The following is an 18055-nucleotide window of genomic DNA, read 5'->3' on the forward strand; positions in this document are numbered from 1 at the left end:
CCCGAGGTCTGACAAAATTCCGAAAAAAAGCGGGGACCCAACTCGCCTTTGGTAAGCTTCTGGCCCATATAAAAACAGCAACTTGAGCGGACTTGCCAATCGACGCGTGCTCAGCCGTGCCGACAACGAAAGCGAGGTTGGCGTGCCGACGGCGAAACACACGCGGCATTCTGCGCGGGCGAGCTGCGTCCTCGAATCTTTCCAGCGCAGTCAGTCGTCGCTGTTTTCGTCAACAGTTTCGATACACTGGACCCTTCTGGAAAGGAAGGACTCCAGATTTGTAAATGGAGGCTCCGGATGCAGACGCCAAACCGTCTCTAGCCACGAAACCAAGCGGCAACTGGTGGCGACACTGTTTAGCACCGGAGCTGCCCTCGCCCTCCTCCCCATCTTGGTTCGTCGAAAAAGGCGACTGTGGCTGGGATGCCGGCGCTAAACAGGCAACTTGGGAGTTTGGATCTCGAGCTAGTGACTCTCGACACGCCAAACGCTGCGCGAGGCACAAAGCGGAACCGGGGGGAGCACCCGCGTGTGTCAGGGGGACATGAGAACTGCGGTGACAGAACGGCAATTCTGGAAAGCTACGAAAAACACTGCTGGCCACGCACAGAGGTGTTTGAGCCAGAAACTCGGGAACGCCCAGCTCCCGTCCGCATTGGATCTACCAAGGTATTTCAGCCTCAACTGCGACGAGATGTAGCTCTTGCTAAGAAAAGAAAACACAGAACAAAGAGAGCGAAAGTGATATTTAATTAGTGGGGTTCTTACGAAGGACGAAAGTCACCACTCAGCAACCTCGTGACGGGGGCGTTTTCTTTTTGCCTGACCCAGACGTCAAGCTACATGACTTTTTTCTCACCCACCATTCGGCATGGAGGACACATCTCGTTTGTAACTGTTTTCTGTAGATTTGCAAGGCAGTCAGTCGGCACCAAGAATTCCGGCCCCAGTTGCTCGACACCTGCTACCGGAGCGCATTTGGACGCACAACCGGTGCTTGTGTATGAAACACTTTCCTGCTCGTACCTCGATCACTGGCAAAACCGTGCAGGGGTGAGGGTGGCTTACACCTTTGTTTGGGCCGGAACTACGGCGAGAGATTCAAGCATACTCTCTGCCGGTGTCAATAATAGGCATGGACACTCGACGTCGATTCGACATTCACAGAGTACGTTGTGTTTTGCCGTGAAACTCCGGTTGCCACTCAACTGTGGACAGAGGGGAGAATACGGAAGGCGCTACACTCCACGCGTACTCTCATCGCAGACATCTCCAATGAGAAGGGATGCCTGTGTCCTTTTGCCAAAGGGTGATGATGCAAACGTGCGCTGTCCGAAGCTCCTCTGCGTCTGTTTTGCGCTGAAATCCACGGTTTCTTACGCAGCTACTCCTATTTCTGCAGTCCACCCCTTTCACCTACTCCAGCAGCCATCCCCGCTTTGCTCCTTTGCGTAGCGATGGGGATGTATGCGGGTTTTCTGGTCGAGTTGATCCCGCTGCTACAGCCGTACGCACATGGGAAGAGAGCGCCTACGCGACTCTGTCACGTGATGCTTCACATCCTCGGCGTTTTTTTGACAGAGAGGCACCCTGTCACAACGTGGCCCGATAGATGCATATTTTTTCAGTTCCGTGTGAGAGAGGCGAGAAACGGTTTCCTGCAACGTATCAGATCGCCGTCTATTTCACCTGAGTGCACCGTATCCTTCAGTACAGGCGCTTCGGCGCTTATGACGGTCTTAACCTGAACAGGAACTACATCTGTGATCGTTAAGGCTAACACAGAGGTCTCGGTTAAGAGTTGACGCGTAATGTGCTCAAACAAAAGTTCTACCCATGGGTGGTCCCCAGTCATATGCGCGACAGAGGGCCGTAATGACGGAACTCTCAGCGTCAAGGCTGTTTGTAACGATGTTGCGGTATCCAGAAACTGTCATCGAATGGTCTCACTCGTCGTATGGCCTCTACGGAAAGTGCCAGGTGCCGTAATTGATGCTGGTTTACTCGAGCACAAAAAAAGGTGTCTTTCTAAACGGGTATTTCGTACACGTGCATTTGACAGAGGCATCGCAGTCAATGCTTCTGGTGTGTACGAGCGTCGCTTGTTACCCAGGGTTTTTCTGGCACTGTTGTGTGCACGTTCTGGTGTAGCACTAACCAACTCTACTGAAGCGAGTGCTTGGCATTTTCGTCGTTTTACTGCCACGGAAGCGTCCATTGCACCGGCAGACAGGCCAAAAAAGTCGTGTGGAGCTCCTCGACTGTCCGAGACTGGATAGAGCGTCTCGGCAAAGCGTTTGTTGACGCTTCGCCGACCTGAACAAAGAGCCACCAACGATAGCGAAAGAACTGCGGCGGAAAACCGCGGAGTGTTAACCGCACATTCCTGAGCGCGACTGGAACTCCCAGGCACACACTAGCAAGCACTGCATTTCCCCTTCCGGAATTTTCGCTCGAGATGTGCTTTGTCGCAAAAGAGCCTGAAGTGTTGTTGAGGCGGAGCCCTGCGAAAAAGCCGGTCAGAAGAAGAAGAAGAAGAAAGGTACCTTGTACTGCATGCGCCCCTGTGAGCATGACCTCTAATCCTGTGTGTGCCAGTTTCGGGTCTTCCTCGTGTGGTGTTTCCACAACTTTTATTGGGAAGCGGCGAGTTTCCTTTCGTTTCGGACGCACTCGGCGTCCTTCTACACACCCGCCAGCAACGCCCTCCTTGTCTTTTCTCGTCCTCGAACAACAACGAGCATGCGTTCCCTTGTCTTGCAGCCGTCCGGCGACCTCGTCTCAGTGTAGTGACGGTCACCTCGGGGGTTTTCCCAAAAAAAGGTTGTTTCTTTTCGGTTTCCTCGCCTCGTTCTGTCGAGAAAACGGATGTCACTCCGATGACCTGTACTCGATGAACCGAATCGGTCTACCGAAAAACAGTGTGGTGCCGACAAAGCAACCGTCGTGCTGTCCAGCAGGAACCTTTCTGGCCGGGCGCGCTCGCCAAACACACCAGGCAAGGCCAGAGTTTTTTATCTGTCTACAACTCTCTCCATTGCTTCGTTGTTCTCGTCAGTACGTGTGTTGTGGAAGAATGTTTTCCGCTCTTCAGTGCTCCAAGCCGTACTCGCAGCCGGCGCCACGATTCTCCAGTTTCCGGGGTACCCTTCTAGGGCGCGTTCCGCCTCAAGAGACACCATCCCCGCAGCTCTTCTTCCTGGACGAACGGGATGCTTGAGAATAGAGTTACGTGGGAGGAAAACAACACTCTCTGGGCAGCCTGCGCACGCTTCTCTTCTCCACTCCTCGGTTTGCCGCTCCGCGTTGTTCCTTCCTTCTCGAAACCGTGGTGCTCGTTGTCGAGACCCGAGGAAAAACAGCTCTGAAAGATGAAGCATCCCCTGTCAAGCACGCTGCCTCGCGACGCAATCTCCAGAAAAAGCGGAAGCGAGTGACACTGCAGCGACCCGTCTTCGGCGTGTATCGCCCCCGATTCTGTGTCCCGTGGTTCTTGCACTGGGTGGAATTCGTCAAGGCCTCAAAATACGAGACACACACCGTGTGCTCTCTTTCTGATCTTGCTGGCAGCCGACGTCGCTTTTCTGTGAACCTGGACCTGTGGAGAGAAAGATTTTCGCACTGCAGACAACCCACGCGCTTAGTCTTTTTCTCCACGGTCTCAGCACCCACCTCGACCTTTCTTTCGAGACAGACCGCGTTCTTGTCGGAGAAGCTTTGTGTTCTTTCGCTGTGAGGCGAAGGGGAAGCAGTCGCCCGAAGTTCTGTCTCAAAACCGTCGTCATTTTATCCGATGTATTCCTTCCAACCCGACCACCCCGAGCTGGTTGCTCATGCCGCGACGGCTTTTTCCAGTCGCCTGCGCTCTCCACTCTCTTCCGTGGTGATTGCTTTCCTTTTTGTCGAATTCTCTGTATGAGCGCGCTGTTGCTCTTTCTCCGCGCCTCCCTATCTCTTTCCCGGTCTCACATCCTCCGCCTCTCGGCAAAAACGCCTTTCGCCGAAGTTCACTTTCGGCACGCGTTGTTGCCATCGGGGGTGATCTGTCTCCTTCGGGTTTCCAGGCGTCCTTTGCTTCTGTATTCGTTGTCCTCTATTCCCGTGTCGCCCCTTCGCGTCCTCGCTCATTCTCTCGGTCTCTCTTTCCGGTGTCTTGTCTCCTCTTCTTTGCTCCGTTTTCGTCCCCGGCTCTTTTCCTCCCTTTTCCCGTCTCATCTCTCTCATTGCTTCCTGCCCTTTGGTGAGCTTCCCATCGCTCGCTTGCTTCTCGCCTCGTTCGCCATATCCTCTTTCTCGTCCCTTCGTTTCTCTCTCTCTTTCTCACGCTCCATATTCACATCAACCCTCCGTCGCCTGCTTCTCTTCTCACTCTCCTTCCCGCTCCTTTTTTCCCTCTTTTTTCTGTCTCCCTCCCTTTCTCTGTCTTCTTCCTCTCCCTCCCGTTGTCTTCTGCGCTCTTCTTTCTTCTTTGTCTCATTTTCTTCTCGAGGGAAATTTGAGGTTTCTTGACCATGCCGATGTCGCCGCCTGTGCCTGGAGCCGGCGACCCGGCCCCGTCGCCTTGGCCGTCGCGCGGCACCAGTTGGCGGTCTGCGGAGATGAAAGCCGAAAAGCGCTCGCTGAATCCGAAGCTCGTCGCGCGGCTGAGGCGCCGATGTCTGTTGCTGCTCGGGTCTCTGTGCGTCAGCGCCGGCGCCTTCTGGTGTCTCTTCTCCTCGGGCGTGCTCACGGCGCTCTTTCCTTCCGCCTTTAGTCGAGATCCCTCGCACACACACTCGCTCGACTTCAACTCCCCGCCGGTCGCGCAGCTGCACGGCCTCCTCAAGGGCTTGCCTCTGCCGCGCCACCACGAGAAAACCACCGTCGACAACAGCGCCGTCGTCGTCGGCGTCCACGGTAAGGATGTGCGCGACAGAGAAAGGAGACAACCCGAGAGTGGATTACTGGAACACAGAGGCAGAAGAATCAAGTAGGAAGAGCGAAGACGACGGGGGGGGGGGCGGAGAAGAAGGTGGGGGAAGAAGAAAGTGAGGGAAGAAGCGAGAGAGAAGAGGGAGAGGAGCGAGAGAGAAAAAGGTGGGGGGAAAAAGAGAGAGAGAAGAAGGGGGAGAAGAGCGAGAGCGAAGAAGGTGGGGGGAAAAAGAGAGAGAGGAAGAGGGAGAAGAGGAAAGAAGACAGAGAAGAGGGAGAGGGGAGAAGAGGAAGAAGGCGGACGAAAAGAAAGGGAATGAATGTGGCAGAGGAAGGAACCAATCGAAAAGGGAAAGAAGGGAAGGATGTGAGAGGGAGAGACCAAACCAATAAGAAGTCCCTGCAGAGAAACGGAATGAAGCAGAGAGGACTGGGAAAAGATATGGGAGAGAAGTGTGTGTAGGAGATGGGTATCAAGGAACGGTCACTACGAAAAAGCGTCGGGGACAACTCAAACTACACGTGGTGGGCGACTGGAATCGCTTCTTAGGTTTCGTTTTGCGGACCAGAATAAACAGTCGCAAGTTTCCACTCTGTGAATGATCAACCGTTTGTATATATAAACACCCCCCTCGTGTCTCACTTTCTCACTCTTGCGCCTTTTGCCCTTTCTTCTTCCTGCCTCACTCTCCTTTTCTCACTCTCCTTTTCTCGCTGTCCTTTTCTTTCTCTGTCCTTTTCTTTCTCTGCTTTCCTCTCAGGCACAGTCAAGGCTCCGTACAGCAGAGTAATTGACCATCTGTTGAAGATTGTGACTCTGCCGACGTTGACCGGCGAGCCGCGCTACGTGACAGGAGATGATTTTTCGATCATCATTCCTGTTCGCAACGAAGAGGTCCGCCTCGTTTTCGCGCCTTCGGGATATATATATATATACATATGTATATATGGAGAGAGACAGGCCGAGGGCGTACTGACCGTCATACTGGGCGTGACAGCCTCTGAGACAGGCTTTAAGCTTTTTCTGGGGAGTAAAAAAACTCCGGGTTGGACTCCTGGCTTTCTGGTTCCTGTCAGAGTTCACGTCCCCCGACTCCACCGGAGAAAGACGCCCCCCAGAGAGACGGCAGTCTTCGTTTTTTCTTTTGCCACGCAGAACCAGAAACGGTTGGAGAGGAAAAGACTCCTGGCCAACGTTTCTCGGCTCTTCTCCACCCCGTGTCTTTCTCTCGGTTATCTTCTGCCTTCTTCTATCGCCTAAAAACGCGTCTCGCCGCAACGTGCCGACCTCGTTCCCTTCAAAATCTTTACCTCTCTCCTTTTGTCCAGATTTGTGCCGAGCCGGGGAGTTTAAATGGTCTCTTGCAGAGAACGGGTGCGGGGGAGAGAAGACTGTCTCTTCCCGTTACTCGCTTCTCCCCACGCGCTTGCCTTCCGCGCGTTTGAGATTTTCTCAGGCGTATCTTCCAAAGACGCTGACCTACCTGTTTGAGGTGACGCCGCCTGAACGGATTCGCGAGGTGATCGTGGTGGACGACAACAGCGACAGACCCATCAAAGCCGTGCTCGAGAAGGCTCTGCCCCAGTACATGCTCAACAAAACGCGCTTCATTCGATTCGGTAAACGCAACGGGCGAGAAAAGGCGAAAAACGCGGGCAAAAACGAAAGAGAAAAACTTGCAAAATGCTTCCCAGATATACGTACTATATATATTAACATGTAATTAATATGTATATATATATGTATATATGTATATATATATATATGTACGTATGTATGTATGTATGTATATATATATATATATATATATTTGTGTATAAATATGGTTGTTTAGTATGTGGACAGACACATATTTTTATACACGCACAGATGCGCACGTCCTCACCCATGCATGTGAACGTGTGTAGGCAGGGGTAAGTGGGAGTTCGTCGCAGGCGTTTCGAGGCGGAAGACGTTTGGACAGCAGAATGTTGGTGAGGGCGTTTCTTTTCGGGGTCATTTGCGGTTCGCAGATTCGTATCAAGGTCTAATTCGCGGTCGCGTGGCCGGAGCAGCGATTGCGACGAGTGACAACCTGTTTTTCCTGGATGGGCATTGCCGACCCAAGCTGGGTTGGGCGGAGCCTCTCCTTGCGCATTTGAAGATCAACTACCGCCGAGTTGCCTGCCCCAAGATCTACGTAAGAAGGAAAGAAACGGGGGAAGCGCGAGCTCGTGAAACACTGCGACAGAAAGACGCGTCCAATCGTTGGTTTCGACTTCGCCGTTTTTGTGTCCACTTTTGTTCGGAAGACAAGGCTCTAGAACCTGTAATATTTGTGGTCGATGAGAATGGAGCGGTTGACGGAACGCATTCACGCTGTCGTTTCCCGTGTACGGGTGTTTCGTGGAAAACTTGCAGTTTCTGCAGATGTCCCTCGTGAACACAAGTCGGTAAATCGTTTGAAATGCACTGGAGAGGACGAACAGAGAGAAGAGGCAAGGCGAGACATGGGAACACGCGAGGAAGCGCGAAAAGACAACGCAGAGAGGAATCCGACCGCGTGTGGAAACGTTTTTCTCAGGACATTTTCCCGGATTCCTGGGAGGATGTCGGGACACACGGGACGAAGATGATGTTTGAATGGACGTTCGAATTTGGGTGGTTCGAAGATCAGGAGGACGAGGTCCCGGTACTTTCTGGCGGCATTCTGGCGATGACGAAGAAGTGGTGGTTTGAGTCCGGTGAGCCCAACAGTGCAGAAAAGACCAGCAAGCGTCTCTTTTCTCACGCTCTTCTGGAGATGCAAGCCACGCTGCAAAGCTGCACGCGCGTCAAAAGACCGAGGAACTCTTTTCTCTCTCATTTTGCCTCCTCGCTTTTTTTCCCGCTTCGCTGCATGCGCACCCAGCTCAGTGCGTACGTGGATGCCTGGTGTATGTACACGTGATGTCGAAGGCGATCGCGTGCAGGCTGTTGCCCCTGCAAAAGCCCGTTTTTCCTTTCTTCGCTTTCTGCTCGGCAGCGGAGGCGGTGTGAACAAAGTTCGTTCTTCTCTCCGAGGGGCTGGAGACTGGATGCTCTTTTCGTTTCTCGGTTTTCAGGGCTCTACGACGAGGGAATGCTCGAATGGGGCGGGGAGAACCTCGAACAGTCGATTCGCTCGTGGCTGTGTGGAGGCGAAATCGTCGCGGTGCAAGAATCGAAGATCGGGCACATCTTCTCCAGGCCTCCGAAGCCAAACCCCGGAAACCGACTCGTCATTCAGGTGAAAACGAAGAAACAGAGGACACGAGAAGCAAAACAATCGCAGGGAGGAAGCGAGAGAGAGAGATCCAGAAGAGAAGAAGACGAATACGGGAGAGGAAGAGGTCGTGCGGTAGAAGCTTTGTTTCCACTGGGTTTCCCCAGGAGGATGACTGGTCGCTTTTTTGTCGGCGTTCTTTTTCAGGTTCAAAAGAACCAAAAGCGCGCAGCAAAAGTTTGGCTAGATGAGTACTACAACCTGTTCTACAAATACCACCGCGAAGTTCGCGGGCACCAGGAAGGCGACGTCACCAAACGGAAGAAACTGCGATACGAAGAGCTGACGTGCATGCCTTTCCAGTGGTATGTGGAAAAATTCAAGACTGCTTTCGACCGTAACGGACTTCTGGACCACAACTACTTCCATATTCAACATGAACAAACAGGTACGCCCTCCGACACAAAAGAGGCGAAACACAAGAGGCATGCACTCATCCACACAACTTAGGTTCATATATATATATATATATATATGTATATATATATATATGTATAACGGTTGGTGCCTGCCTCAGGTATAAAGGTGGGTTGACGTGCTTTCCAGCGTGAGGTGTTTTGGCGCTTCAGGACTGTGTCTTTCCTCGGCCTACATCTCGGGTTTCCCAGAGCATCGTCTTGTTCTGGAGCCTTGCAATCTCCACGCTCGTCTTCAAGTAAGGCCTTTTTGTGTGTTTAGAACCAGTTTTGAGTGTTTGAGGTCCGGTTGGCAGTGCGTAGCGATTTTCCCTCGGAACGTTTTTTTGGGCATCGACCCAGCCGCTCCATTCTCCAAACACATCGTGGCGTTTCCGCACCTGGAGTTTCGACTCCCTTCGTGCGCGCCTCTCACCTAGCCCCACCACGTGCGTTTAGGATACCGCGGTCTCGCTTCTGCATGCAACGGATGGGCCGATACGGGTGTCTCGCGAAGGTTCTCCTGTTCTCTCTTTTCATCTGGGTTTTGCACGTTTTTTGCTTCGTCTTATCCTTCTTCTCTCTCCGCGTGGTTCGTTTCTGTGTGTGCCCCCACTCCGCTTCCTTCTCGCGTTTTCTATTTTCTCAGCAATGGACTCTGGCGGGGGGAAATCGGCTGATTGCGAATCGCGAGAAGAAGTGCATCGACGCGTACTCGCAGCTAGCCAGCACGCGCTCGCCGCTTACTTGGAAATGCGACTGGAATCGCGTGCTGCAGAATCAAAACAGCAATGAGTTTTGGCAATGGGATGCCTCCCTGCCTGGACAGCAGGGCGTCTCCGCGAACGCGACCGGGCGAATCTTCTCCTTCTCCCACCCCGACACTGTGTCCCTCACGGGCCACGACACGCTTCCGGTGTACAGACATATGGCGGTGTCGCACCAGGCGAAGTGTCTGGTAGCGGATGACTCGGCAGAGACCAATGGAAAGCCGCTCGTGCACTGGAAAAGCTGCGACGAGCCTGTTCGCGCGGAGAGCCCCCAGACAGAGAGCAAGGAGGCAGCGGGGGACTCCCAGGAGACGCGCGCGAAGAACGAGAAGCGCGCCGACGTTGTAGACCGCATGCGCTTCAAGCCCAAGTGGGTGTACGCGCCGCTCTCTTCCAGATTCGGCGTCCGAACGATGGAGACCGCGAACGCCGTCACAGATGAAGCTGCAGAGAAATACATCAGGAAAGCGCCGAAACCTCTCGACGAGTAAAACACGAAAAGAGGTGGGAAGAGGGGGAGAAAAAGCGAAGGAGAGAGAGAAAGGGGGGGAGGGAGAAAGCGAAGGAGAGAGATGGGAAGAAAACGGAGAGGCAGAAGAACGGCCGGGGAAGAGAGGGCGGAACGAACCCCCCTGGACGAGGGGGAAAAGAGAGACGGTGCGCGGGGAGGACGCCGGAGTTTTCTGTCGACTTCAGCGGAAACGCAGGAGGGAAGAAACAGGGAAAGCGGCGAAAAAAGGGATACAGCGCTGCGGCATGCGCTGTCGGAAAGTGGGGCGACACGCGAGAGGCCCCAGCAACTCCGTGACAAAAGAAGGGAAAAAAGCGGAGAGGAAAACCAGCAGCGGAGCGTCGGCTCGCACACGGGTGCCTTGGTGCCGAAACAAAGAGAAGCGAATCTGGAAAAGGGTGAAACCTCGGAGTCCTGGATTGCTCTCCGACTCGCTCGCGAGAAGATGAGGTGTACGTACACCTGGTGCGGTGGACGTACACCCGGGAAAGAAAGCTGTGGCAGACCCAGCGTTTTGTTTTTAGTCAATCAAGGGGCGGAACCGTTTTTGCCTCGCTCGCACTGTTTTTCTGTGACTTCCCGGCATCCACAGCAAGCGAAATGTCTCCGTTTTCCGTTTGAAAAGAAGCAGGCGTCGCACGCCTCTGCGTTTTTTGCACAGTGTATCGACAGGGCCTTCCTTTCACGAGCCGGATCCGGGCTCTCAGCAAAACCTCAAAACTGCATCTTTTGTGCTAGAAGGCAGCTGGCCGAGACTCGCATTCCACAGAAAAGCGGGCGCCCCTGATTCAGGCCATTACCCCTCTGTCGGCAGGCTTTTTGCCGCGCAACTGTTGCGAGGGAAATTCCTTCTCGCTTCTATGAGAAATGTCCAGATGTGTCTCTCGCTAGACTACTTTTCCCCCCGGAGTCTGCGGTGTCGCTCGCCCGAAGACCGCTGCTGGCTCTGAAAGAAGTGCCGGTAAATATGGGCCAGATGAAGGCATTGTCTCTTCAGTCCAGGCTTGGCAGGCTGTGAAGGATTTGCGTGGTGCCTTGGCCGTTCTTGCCTTCCTGGAATATTTCTTTAGAGTCTCGGTTCCCCTTTAGCGAGCTCTCTCCAGGGCTGGTGGCAGAACGTGAGACGACCAGACGACACACAATCAAAGAGACAAGACAGCAGGAGCTAGAGAAAGAACGAGAAAGAGCCCGAGAAAAAGGAAGGGAGAAGGAATGAGAAAGAGCCCGAGAAAAAAGAAGAGAGAAGGAACGAGAAAGAAAGAGAAGTGTCTAAGCGAGAGACGTGTCTTTATATTCGTTTGGAACCGCAAAAGCTGAGAGAGAAGTTTTTCGAGAGATGGTGTGCGTGCATGCACATGCAGTGACCTCGTCACACTCGGCGCTTCTAGCAGAAGGCCTCTCTCAGCGGTTTCGCTCGCTTTCCCAGCGTTTCCAAGACAACGTCTCGAATACAATGTTCGTTGTTTGTTCTTTCTGGCGTTTCTCTCTTGACCCTTTCTAACCGAAAAGCTAACCGAGTTCACGGCCTTTCCTTTCCTCTTTTGACAGGTCGAGTGTCTCCCGACTGGCTCCCGCGCCGACTCGCCACAAGCAGAGCGCGCGGTGCGAGACAGAGAAAAGGATAAACACGGGCAAGTAGAAAACGGAGGAGAAAGAGAGAAGAAGCTGGAGCACGGAGGAGGCAAGAAGGCGCGAGAGTGTTTCTCCACCACCAGAGAAGAGAGACAGAGCCCGCAGAGGGGCGGGCTCTGTCTCGGTGTTCCGACCTCGCCTCTTCACGAGGCCTCTCTCTCTTTTCTTCAGAGGTTTTCGCGCCTCTCTTTTTATCGAATCTTCCTCTGCTTTCTTTGCTTCTCCTGCGCGGCGTCCCTGGAATGTGGGAAAGGCGCTTTTTACCGCCCGAGCCGCAAGGCCCGCTCGCGTCTGTGGCGGCAGACCTCCTTGTCGTGCACGGCATCTGCCCCCCGCTCTCCGCGCCTCTCACCTTGAACTGTTTTCTCTCTTCTCCCGTCTCTTCGCCTCGCTCTCTCGCGCGTCGCCGCTCGTCTCTTCCGCCGACAGAGGCGCAGACTCCGCCGAGCAGTGGAAAGGCGCCGATCGCTGCGTTGTTTTCTTCGCCGCGTCTCTCTCTCGCCGTATCGCCTTCGCGTCTCCAAAGTCTACCTGCGTCTTCTCCCTTCACCGACCTCGACGTACCGAGCTGCATCTCAGGGCACAGCGAACGCCAGACAAACGCCACCGCGCCTCTCTCTTCCTCTCCTTTCTCGCCTTCCTCTCCTTTCTCGCCGTCCTGTCCTTCTTCTTCGGGTCTTGATCTGCGGAGCATTTGCTCGTGCTGTTGCGGTCGTCGTGAAGCGAGGGAAGAGCGAGAGCGTGCATCGCTCTCTGGTTCTCGGTTTTTTCAGGATGAGGAGACGCTTGAGAGGAAGAGCGGGAATGTTTTGCTGCATCAGCCGCAAGCAGGAGACGTTTCTCGCACGCAACCTTCGGGAGGCGACGGAGACGACTGCGGGAGAGAGCAGCGAGAAAGACAGCGAGCGGACCGCCTCGCATTTCTCTCGCGCGGTTCGTGCGCGTATCCGCAGGAGGGGAGTCTCTTCTTCGCCTCTCACAGGCCGCGGAGCGAGCGCATCGTTTGCTGCATCTGGACAAAACGCGACGGCGAAGAAGGGTGCTGCTGTCGACGCCGCAACGCCGCAGAGGCAGCTCGCATGTTCGAGAGCGCGTGTGCGGCCGAGGAGGCGCATGGGGAAGAACGCGAGCAAGAGCACAGGGAGGAAGAAGCGCAGACGCCCTTCACAGACGAACGCTGCGCTGCACACTCTGCCCCGCGTCGTCCCTCGTCCTCTCTTCATGCTGTCCTAAGTGGTGGAACCACGGAATCCGAACGCCGCTGTACATACACCCGGGAAGCGCGGAGCCGCAGAGCGGATCGAGGACCGTGGAAGAGACAAAAAGAAGGGAGAGAAGAAGAGGGAAACGAGGAGGACAGAGAAGAAGAAGAGGGAAACGAGGAGGACAGAGAAGAAGAAGAGGGAAACGAGGAGGACAGAGAAGAAGAAGAGGGAAACGAGGAGGACAGAGAAGAAGAAGAGGGAAGCGAGGAGGACAGAGAAGAAGAGGGAAACGAGGAGGACAGAGAAGAAGAAAGAGGAGAAAGACGAGAAAGAGACGGAGCAAGTTTTCGAGAGGCGATTGAAAGCTGTTCCACGGAGGGACGTTGCTGCACGCGCCGCATGCAAGAAAAGCGATGGAGTGTGACACTACACCAGCAACTGAGAGAGGAGGGCGTCTCTGCTTTGGTAAGCGAGAAAGCGCGTGGAGAAATGGCCCAGCGTAGGCAGAGAGAAACAGCGGCGAAGGAAAATAAGAGAGAGAAAGAGAGGACCGGAAAACGCGTTTTTTGCTTTCCCTGTCTTTCGGCAGCTCTGGTTCCCGGTTCTCCAGGACGCGGCGCCTCACCTCTTTGTCGGGTTCAACAGGTAAGAAACACAGTCCTTCCTCTTTGGTTTGCCGTCGACACGCAGTTCTCAATTCGGGTGTTCATACACCCAGAGCTGGAAGCAGTGGACTGTGCCGTCTCCCCCATTCTCCAACTCGCCGCGCCGCTAACTGAAAACCGGAGAAACAGTTACCTCAGGCTCTCGTTCTTCGCACACGAAGCGGGCATATGTGCAAGGATATACATACATCTATATTCACATATATATATATATATATATATATATACAGTTCTATGCATACATAGATGCATATGTGTGCATTTACAGATATAAATATATATATATATATATATAGAGAGAGAGAGAGAGAGACGTAGAGGTACGTGTAGATACGGAGGGAGGTCGTTTGCTTTTGTGGATGTATGAAACGTTTGTTGTCTTCTTTGTTCTGGTGTCTAGCGGGCTCGTAAGCAACACCCTTTCTGTCGGCACCTTATTTTTGTATCTGCATGCATGCACACACACCTTATGTGCCCATTTACACATGTATATATGTATATAGATATATTCACTATTTTTGCATGGGTGTAAATCTTTTTTTCTCGTTTTACATTTGTTTTTTCATTTGCAGTTGCGTGAAAATGCTTTTTCGCATGCGTGCGTTTGTTTTCTCGCTCTCTTGCTTGTGCAGCGGCCGCGTTTGTATCTACTCGGCGGCGGGCCATCTGTGCCTCTCGTTTCGCTGGTTGTGCCGGCCTCTCGTCTCCCTCGCCCTCCTCGACTGCTCGTTGCCATCCTATCCACCAACCTCAGCTGTTCTCTCCCCACCCTGCTCTTCCTCCTCTCCTTCTTGTTCTTCTTCTTCCTCTTCTTGTTCTGGTGTAGCTTGGGGTGTGCCATTTGATGGTCGTTTCTGTTCAGAGAGAGAGGCGCGAGCGAGCGCGTTCTTCTCTCCACAAGCTAGCCACGGTCGCGAGGGTCTGCTGGGCGTTCTCTTTGCTTCGCGCAGCGCAGCCGAGGAGATCGTCGCCGTGGCCACAGCTGGGGCCCTCCGCCGAGCCGTCTTCTCTCCACGTCGGTCTCCGCCTCCGCGCTCAGAGGCCGCGCCGGAGGCTGAAAGACACGGAGACACTAGGGGCGAGGCAGGGCGCGGCGGCCTCGAAAGTTCCTCCGAGAGACAGCGAGAGAGGAGAGAAGAGAGCGGAGACGAGACAGACGAGAGAAAAGACGAGGCAGAAGAGAGACAACGAGATACGTGCGCCGAGAGTGCGGTGGAGCGTGTCTTCCTTAGGTGCGGAGCATCAATAAAACAGAAGAAGAGGGAAACAGAGAGGCACGAAACGCTGAAAAGTGCACTCCGGGAGAGTTCTTGAAACAAGGAGGCCTGCACAGGGAGTGCGCGATTTTTTTGCGTTTGCTTTCAGACTGGAAGGAAGAAGGTCCACACGAGCGATTGCTCTTCTTCCTCGCTCAGGTGTAACCGGAGCTGCTGCGCTGTCTGTACACCTCGACCTCGAGGACTCGTGTCTGTACGATCCCGAATTCTTTAGCTCTGTTTCTTCCTCATTTCGCCCGCCATCCGATTCTGAAACACCCGAACCTTATTTCACTTCTTCTGCCCCGTACTCTTCTTCTTTCGCTTCCTCCTCTTCTTCCTTCATGTCCTCTCCAATGGACGCTGGAGTCTGTCGTCGGTTTCCCAGATCTCGCCCTCGCGCGTCTGCCCACCACGACGAACAAGACGCGCTGCCTCCTTTCACAACTCTGAACACTCAACTGAACTCTTCTTCACAACTGCACACTTCTTCCTCTTCCTCTTCCTCTTCTTCTTCCTCTTCTTTCTCTTCTTCTTTGCGTGTGGGGATTTTGGCGGCGGGCTGCGAGCCTGTTTTGTCTTTGCATCTTTTCGATCCGCCCGAGGTCTTTGCGCATGCGACGCCTGCGGGTCATCTTCTGTTGGAGAGAGAAAGAGGGAAAGGCCGAGCTCTAGGAACGCGGAGTCTCCGGCCTGTGCGCCTCCTCACCTCCGCGGCCGCGTACGTCTCCCAAGGCCTCTCGTCGCTGCTGGGAATCTCAGACTCGCCGAAAGAAAATCTCTCTGGCGTTCTGAGAGCGCAGAGAGAAGGAAGGCGAGAGGGTGGGATTGGCGACAGGAGCCCAAGTCCAAGCGCGCAAAGAAGCGAGAGTAAGAGAGACGATCAAACACAGCAGGAAGGAAAGGCAGGGAAGGAAAAGATAGGAAAGGGACAGGCGACACAAAAACCGTAGCCTCACGATCATATCGTCCCATCGTGTCACTACTTCTCCTTCCCCACGCGTTTTCTTGATCTCTCTCACTGTTACCTACTCTGCTCCTTTCGCACTTTGTCTTCTTTTTCACATCCTCTTTCTCTCGTCTTGTTTCGCGTCTCTTCTCCGGCCATAATATCGCAGCTGCACGACTCTTTCCTCTCCCACGGGGCTGCCCCCGTGTTTCTCTTCCCCTCTGTTCTCCCGCTCGCATGCACTTTTTTGCATTGTGGAGTTTGCTGTCTTTGCTTCTCCTTTTCTCGCAGACGGGGACGAGACGCAGGCAGTTGCGGCGCCTGGCCTCTCAGCGCAGATCGTCGATGACGGAAGACGCGTCGGGTCCTCTCTCTCCGTTTGCCCGTGGAACGACTGCATCGCGGCTCTGACAGACAGCACTGGAAGAGTAGGCCTTATACTCTACTTTCTTCTCGACTGTCGCCTTTGAAAGTCCTTATGGTTTCTCTCCCGCTTTCTCTCTGTCTCCGTCCCAACTTATTCTCCTCGCTCGACGGTTTTTCCCGTTTCTTCCGTCGCTCTTTCTCTCCTTAATAATCCTTTCTTCTGTGTTTCGAGCTCTGATTTCTCTCTCGCTTTCTCTCCTTTCTTCTCTCCTGTTTTTCCTGTCTCTTCTCTCTCGCAAATCCCGTGCTTGCTTCAAAACCTGATGCCTCTGCCTTCTCGGAGGCTGTTTGGCGCGTTTCTTCTCACTTTTTTCGCGACGGCTCTCTTCTGCTGAGAGAGGCGTCGCCGGACACGCTTTTCTCGCTGGACCTGCTGGCGCGAGGAGACGTGTATCTTTGTGGTTTCTTTTCGTTTCTGATCGAGAACCGGAGCAACGTGAGGTCGCGAGCAACGGAGGGAACGGCCAGGTTTCTTCCTGTTGTTGTTTGCCTCGCCGACGCACACAGACGCATGCACACACGCGCGCGTGCGATACACCCGAAAACTAAAACTGTGCTTTTTCTGTTCCTCTCTTTCCTCTGGGCGAAACAGATCTCCCTGGTGAACACATCCTCGCTGGAAATTCTCTACATGTGGAAAGGCTACCGCGAAGCACAGGTCGCCTGGCTCCGCTGCTTCTGTCCTTCTCACTCGCACTTCTCTTCCTCGAATCCTTCGAAGTCTTGGAATTCTTTTTCGGTTTCTTCCTCTCCTGTGGCGCGAGGCGGAGAAGTCCGCCCTGGTGACCCTCATGGCGGCTTGGTCATCTACGCCCCGAGACGAGGTGAGAGCGAGAGAAAAGAGAAAGAGGAAAGGAAGACAGAACGAGGAAGAAAGAGAAGGAGAGGAAGGCAGAACGAGGAAGAAAGAGAAGGAGAGGAAGACAGAACGAGGAAGAAAGAGAAGGAGAGGAAGACAGAACGAGGAAGAAAGAGAAGGAGAGGAAGGCAGAACGAGAAAGAAAGAAAGAGGACAGGAAGACAGAACGAGGAAGAAAGAGAAGGAGAGGAAGGCAGAACGAGAAAGAAAGGGAAGGAGAGGAAGACAGAACGAGGAAGAAAGAGAAGGAGAGGAAGGCAGAACGAGAAAGAAAGAAAGAGAAGGACAGGAAGACAGAACGAGGAAGAAAGAGAAGGAGAGGAAGACAGAACGAGGAAGAAAGAGAAGGAGAGGAAGGCAGAACGAGAAAGAAAGAGAAAGCGAGCAGGCAGAACACAAGGAAGAACGGGAGCGAAAGAGGAAGCGATCCGGCAGAAAGGCGGCGAATTTCCTCCTCGTTATGTGCAGGAAAGAAAGTGGCAGCAGCCTCTCTTCTCTCCACGTTGCGGGCCGTTTTTCACTCCCTCGATCTTCCTCTTTTGTTCTTTTCCTCTCTCAGATCTCGTGGAGCTCTGGGCAGTAGCGCCGCTGGGCGACTCTTTGCCCCGGCGCGTCGCGATTCTTCTCTCCGGCGCCGCCTTCGCCCCTCAGCCCACCGCTCGCCGGCTCGTGGGTCACGCTGGGCGAGTTCTCCTCGTTGACGCCAGCGGGCGTGTGACTGCTCTCGCATGGCCGCAGCCGCGTTTCCTCGGCGAGAAACTCGTCGCCTTCCTCGCGCGAAAAACAAAAGACCTCCAAAACCCCGCGAAAACCTGCTGCGAAGCGAACCTCCCCCCCTCTTGACAATCCTGCCGAAGCCCCAGTCTCTCCGGCAGAGAAGAACCTTCCTCGCGAAAAAGTTTCATACATGCACGTATGTATATATATATATATATACATACATGTGCGTGTCCAAATGTATACATGTGTGTATATGTGTGTTTGCATGCATGTATAAGGGTGTATTTTTGTATGTACATCTGTAACTTGTATGTGTGAGGAGCAAAACGGTTTTCCAAGGAAAAAACTCTGTAAGGCGCCGGTGCTTTGTCGGAAGGCTGCCTCTTCTTCGTTTTCCGAGTTCGAGTGTTGCTTGTTTTGTCTTTTCTCGCTCTGACTGAGGACAAGCTGCGCAGTTCCCCTCCCCCTTCGG

At 53.7% G+C, this 18055-nt stretch overlaps 3 protein-coding genes across 3 annotated transcripts; all 3 read left to right on the forward strand.

Annotated features, from left to right (window-relative positions):
* Positions 1-4511: 4511 nt before the first annotated feature.
* NCLIV_0277 (UDP-N-acetyl-D-galactosamine:polypeptide N-acetylgalactosaminyltransferase T2) lies at positions 4512-9851 on the forward strand (the record flags this gene model as incomplete). Its single annotated transcript, XM_003882968.1, has 9 exons — positions 4512-4896; positions 5673-5806; positions 6369-6531; positions 6925-7091; positions 7476-7635; positions 7996-8159; positions 8343-8583; positions 8765-8850; positions 9240-9851. 9 exons carry the CDS (start codon positions 4512-4514, stop codon positions 9849-9851), a joined length of 2112 nt encoding a protein of 703 aa, XP_003883017.1.
* A 1894-nt stretch (positions 9852-11745) lies between these two features.
* On the forward strand, positions 11746-14687 carry NCLIV_027750 (hypothetical protein; the record flags this gene model as incomplete). Its single annotated transcript, XM_003882969.1, has 3 exons — positions 11746-13173; positions 13298-13353; positions 14324-14687. The coding sequence occupies 3 exons, from the start codon at positions 11746-11748 to the stop codon at positions 14685-14687; spliced, it is 1848 nt and encodes a 615-aa protein (XP_003883018.1).
* Positions 14688-14973: 286 nt separating this feature from the next.
* NCLIV_027760 (conserved hypothetical protein) lies at positions 14974-17706 on the forward strand (the record flags this gene model as incomplete). The annotated part of the gene is made up of 4 exons (XM_003882970.1): positions 14974-15499; positions 15870-16006; positions 16597-16828; positions 17423-17706. The coding sequence occupies 4 exons, from the start codon at positions 14974-14976 to the stop codon at positions 17704-17706; spliced, it is 1179 nt and encodes a 392-aa protein (XP_003883019.1).
* Between the last annotated feature and the right edge of the window lie 349 nt (positions 17707-18055).

The sequence above is a fragment of the Neospora caninum genome, chromosome VIIb (genome assembly GCF_000208865.1).
Source record: "Neospora caninum Liverpool complete genome, chromosome VIIb".
NCBI lineage: Eukaryota > Apicomplexa > Conoidasida > Eucoccidiorida > Sarcocystidae > Neospora > Neospora caninum.